We start from the raw sequence: 4,407 nt of genomic DNA, 5'->3' as shown, positions 1-4,407 counted from the left end.
GCAACTGGTACTTAATTTATCGACCCCGAAAGCATGAAAGGTAAAGTCGACCTTTGAACTCAGAACGTAAAGACAGGCGAAATACCGCTAAGTATTTCGCCCGGCGTGCTAACGTTTCTTATTTCTTTATTGCCCCCAAGGGGCTAAAAATAGAGGGGACAAACAAGGACAGACAAAGGGATTAAGTCGATTACATCGACTCCAGTGCGAAACTGGTACTTAATTTATCAACTCCGAAAGGATGAAAGGCAAAGTCGACCTCGGCGGAATTTGAACACTGAACGTAACGGCAGACGAAATACCGCTAAGCATTTCGTCCGGCGAGCTAACGTTTCTGCCTGCTCGCCGCTTTCACATCTATTCATATTGTATCATATGGTATATACGGAGAGATTTTTCGACTACATTTTCTATTTCTGAAAACGGATTTTCAGCCAGCGCCTCTATGGCTTCTTGGTCTCTGCATAATAGATTTCTCAACACGTTTAAAAGTAATTATAAATTTGAATTTAACGTCTAATTAATTCATTTATAATTTTGTTTTTTATGTGTATATGTGTTATGTAAACGTGTGTATGTATGTATGTACGTCCATGTATTTTAATATATGTGCGTGGATGTCTATTTATGTGTGTGTATGCATGCATGTATATGTATGCATATACAGGTATTTATATCTGTTTGTGGATGTGTATTTGTATGTATGTATGTATGTATGTAAATATACTTATCTATACTATACGCGTATATATCGTTGTCATTGACATTCATTGTTTTTTATCTTCTACTTCAGATTATTGTCAAGGCCTTTCCAAAAACCCGTAAGTAACTCGAGATTATTTTAATTCCTTTGAAGGTTTTGTTATGCTTTTCTCTCTTTCTTTTTTCAAAAAGAATAAATTCATGCTCTTAAAAAGCAATTTTTCTTTGCTTTTTTTATTCATTGTTTTTTCTACTTTTCCTCCTATTTCTTATTTGTTTTCCGTATTATTTTTTACTATATCAATTCTGATATCGCTTACAGTCCAGTATGCTTTGAAGATATACTATACATTAGTTTCGATGCACAATACGTACCTTTTGATAAACTATTTTTATTACATTTCCTCGTATTTTTTTTTATATTTGATTCTTTTTTCATTTGGTCTGTCTCAAAAAAGATGCTAAAACCTTGGCTTCAATAGGTTCTCTGAGATTTGTGTGATCAAGCCAACGGCTGCAGGAAAGACGTGTAGAGGAGGGGTATAAAATTTCAGTGGGATGGTAATCTGGAAAGGAAGAACTGGGTGAGAGGAGAAGACATGAATAAGTTTAGACTTCCTGGGTGGAGGCGGTACGAAACCAGCCAGTTGCAAGAAACTGAAAGCACTGTAGTGTAAAGTTCTTTATATATGTAATTTTCTTTTATTAGGCTTTATCAATCCAAATTGTTGGGACATTGCCCATACTTTGCAGGCCTTTCCAAACTAGCGAGATTGATAACGTTAATATTCAGTTTGGACGTCTATACGTTCGTGTCTACATCCGGTTAGTGCTGACGGGAAGGGAATTATAAAAGGTTGTGGCTCTGCGAATAAATGTTTGAATAAGTGGTTTAAAGCCCGATGTGGTAAGCAGTAAAGATGGTGAGAGAAAGGAAGATTGTTGTATACGGTTAGCTGGTTAAGCGCATCAGTGACCGTATTTCATGAAGGAATAAAGAAACTAAACAACAGGTCCCGGAGCCCGAGTAGTCGTGAGAGTATTGGAGTGAGCTTTTTTTTACCAATCGACGATCTGATTTTTAGAATGCGATCCAATATGTTTCCATATGTGAAAAAAATATCATCGTACAAGTGTGAGCGGTATGAGTGACAGTTTAATATTGGTTTTACTTGAGTTTTTTCAGAGGGTCAGCAACTCGTCAGAGTTGAAGTACACTTTTTCCGTAAAGGATATGTCTAATGCTTGGGATGCTATACTTGAGTGACTGTCATCTGAGATCACCAGACGTTGCAGCAAATTTAAGTATTTTAATTGTATACTTTTCATCTGTAGGGTTTATATGATATAAGATTGTTTCCTGTGTATATATATCATAGTGTAAAGCTTTTGAAAAACAACGCCTTCAAAGTCTATTAACAAAGGTAGTGCAACTTGTATGAGGTGTTTAGATCGCGTATGCAAGACACCTGTGTGTGGAAGTTAAAGAAATGTGGTCACCATGTGCAGAGGAGTTAATGTTGCTAAAAGTGATGGGAACGGTTATTCATTCGTAATAGAGATTATATGCATTCAGGTTAGCTAGGAAGTTGTCTACGTGTTGTCTACTTTGCTAATATTAAGTAAAATATTGCTTTACTAAGCTCTTTATGTACGTGATGGTAAAATAAGAGGAGTGGGGAAGGAAAGTTTGAAATAAGTTTGTGTGTGTGCGTGTGTGTGTGCAGTTTTATGCAGTATGAAGTTCAGATATAACATGTACGGTGACTTCACTAGCGGGGGTGTAAATTTCAGGGCCATCTTATTTCAGGAGTGGTTATTAGAGGAATTCTGCCAAGTTGTTACAGACCTTTTTAGTAAGAAACTTTTCTGCAGTTCAAGTGCAGAGATAGTTTACAGACTGTTTAGTGTCTACAGTTGAGGCGTAAAGGGGCATATTTAGGAGGATGCAGTAAACTGCTTAGTTACCAGGGTGGTTTCCATATAACTTTGTTCCGTTAGCTAACATGAAATTTTGGAAAACGCGTTGGGGGTGGCTGTTCAGTTGTGTGCTGTTTTGCCTAGATTAGGAAGTAGTCAGTCGAACAGATGGGCACAAAAATAATTATGGTTGTGTGGGGGCGAGGCAGAGCTTGAGGATGAGAAAAAGAATACTGGGGACAAGAAAAAGTATGGAAAAAAAAGAAGTAAGAAAAAGAACAGTTATTTGGAATAGCGCTATGATAGTCTCTCTGTCACAAATGAAGGACTTGAGGCAGTCAAGTAACTATTGATGGATAAGTGGAGACAGAAAATAAAGTCAACAAAATGGGTGACAGAGATGTTTAGCCAGAGAAAGTGGATGTTTTCATTGTTGATACACCAGGCGTGGCATATACATTTACTCGTTATTTAAACATAAATTACCTATTGTTCAAACATAAATTGAAACATTCTTTTTCACAAAACTAGTTGCAAATGTTGTGTAACTCTTCCTAACATTCTATTGTTTTATTGCTTTATTGGTTATCCTTAATTAAATATGGTGACTCATACAAACCGTGAACAAATTGTAACTTTGAAAATGGCTGGTATAAAGAACTGTGAGGTGATAAAACAGTTGAATGTTTGCAGAAAAACTGTTTTTAATGTACGAAAAATGTTTCAAGAGGGGCAAATAACTTCACCAAACCCAATTCCAGAAAGAAACCGTTCTGTTCGTATCAGAAGGATAATTGAAACCGCCAATAAGAGGATGAAGGAAAATTCAAAAAAGAGCATGAAGAAAATGGCAAAAGAGCTAAATATTTCGGATAAGGGTTACGGGGGAAAGTGAAAGCGGATTTAAGGCTAAAACCATACAAGTTTCGACAATGACAGCTCCTCTCAAGTGCCTCCAAGTAAAAACAGCTTGACAAGGGGGGAAAAAAAGTTTGAAGGGCGACACAGCGTACTGTAGACAAATTCTTCGTTTGGTCGGACGAGGTTTTCAACTTGGAGGTTGTAAATCAACCACTAAAAAGATTGGATTTACGCCACTTCACTAGAAAACATTCCTGAGGATGTCAGATCACAATTCAAGCAGCAAAAACCTACTGGTGTCCTAGTTTGGGCTCCCTTTACGTTTAATGGTTCGAAATCACCCTTGGTGTTCGTTGAAAAAGTTGTGAAAGTGAAGAGCAGAGTTTACCAGCAAATGTGTTGTCCTGATTGTCAGTCACATTTGGAAGTCGCTATGAATTCACTAAAGCCGGAGAACCCGCAAACTAGTTAACACAGAACTAGTCCAAGAGACATTTCCGGAGATTTTTTGATAAGTTCATTTGGCCTCCACCAAGTCTTGATAGTAATCCTATGGATTTGCGATATGGCCCATATTAGAGAGGGATAGTTCACGCATCTCATAGGTATGCCAGACCTGAAAGAGTCTCTTAAGGTGTTGTGGTCCAATTTAAGCGAAAAGGTGATTGAAAGAGTCGTGAACTTCAGTTGAAAAAATATTAAGGGCTGTGCTGAAAGCAAAGGGTGGCCATTTTGAATTGTAAGGTGTGGTTGTATGGTAAGAAGCTTGCTTCCCAACCACATAGTTCCGGGTTCAACCCCACTGCGTACCACTTGGGAAAGTGTCTTCTACAATAGCCTTGAGTGGATTTAGTATACGGAAACTGAAAGAAGCTCCTCATATATATATATATATATATATATATGTGTGTGTGTGTGTGTGTG

General features: G+C 37.5%; 1 protein-coding gene across 2 annotated transcripts in view; it reads left to right on the top strand.

The window, feature by feature from the left end:
• The window catches only part of LOC106868136 (uncharacterized), a 51,624-nt gene that overhangs the window by 29,882 nt on the left and 17,335 nt on the right, over window positions 1-4,407 (top strand). For both annotated transcript variants that reach the window (XM_014913268.2, XM_014913267.2), the window contains exon 2: window positions 794-821. In XM_014913268.2, coding sequence (XP_014768754.1) covers window positions 794-821 — 28 coding nt within the window. The remainder of the gene's footprint in view (window positions 1-793; window positions 822-4,407) is intronic.

The sequence above is a fragment of the Octopus bimaculoides genome, chromosome 4 (genome assembly GCF_001194135.2).
Source record: "Octopus bimaculoides isolate UCB-OBI-ISO-001 chromosome 4, ASM119413v2, whole genome shotgun sequence".
NCBI lineage: Eukaryota > Metazoa > Mollusca > Cephalopoda > Octopoda > Octopodidae > Octopus > Octopus bimaculoides.
Note: the sequence above shows the minus strand (reverse complement) of the source record. Positions and strands in the feature narration are given on the sequence as shown.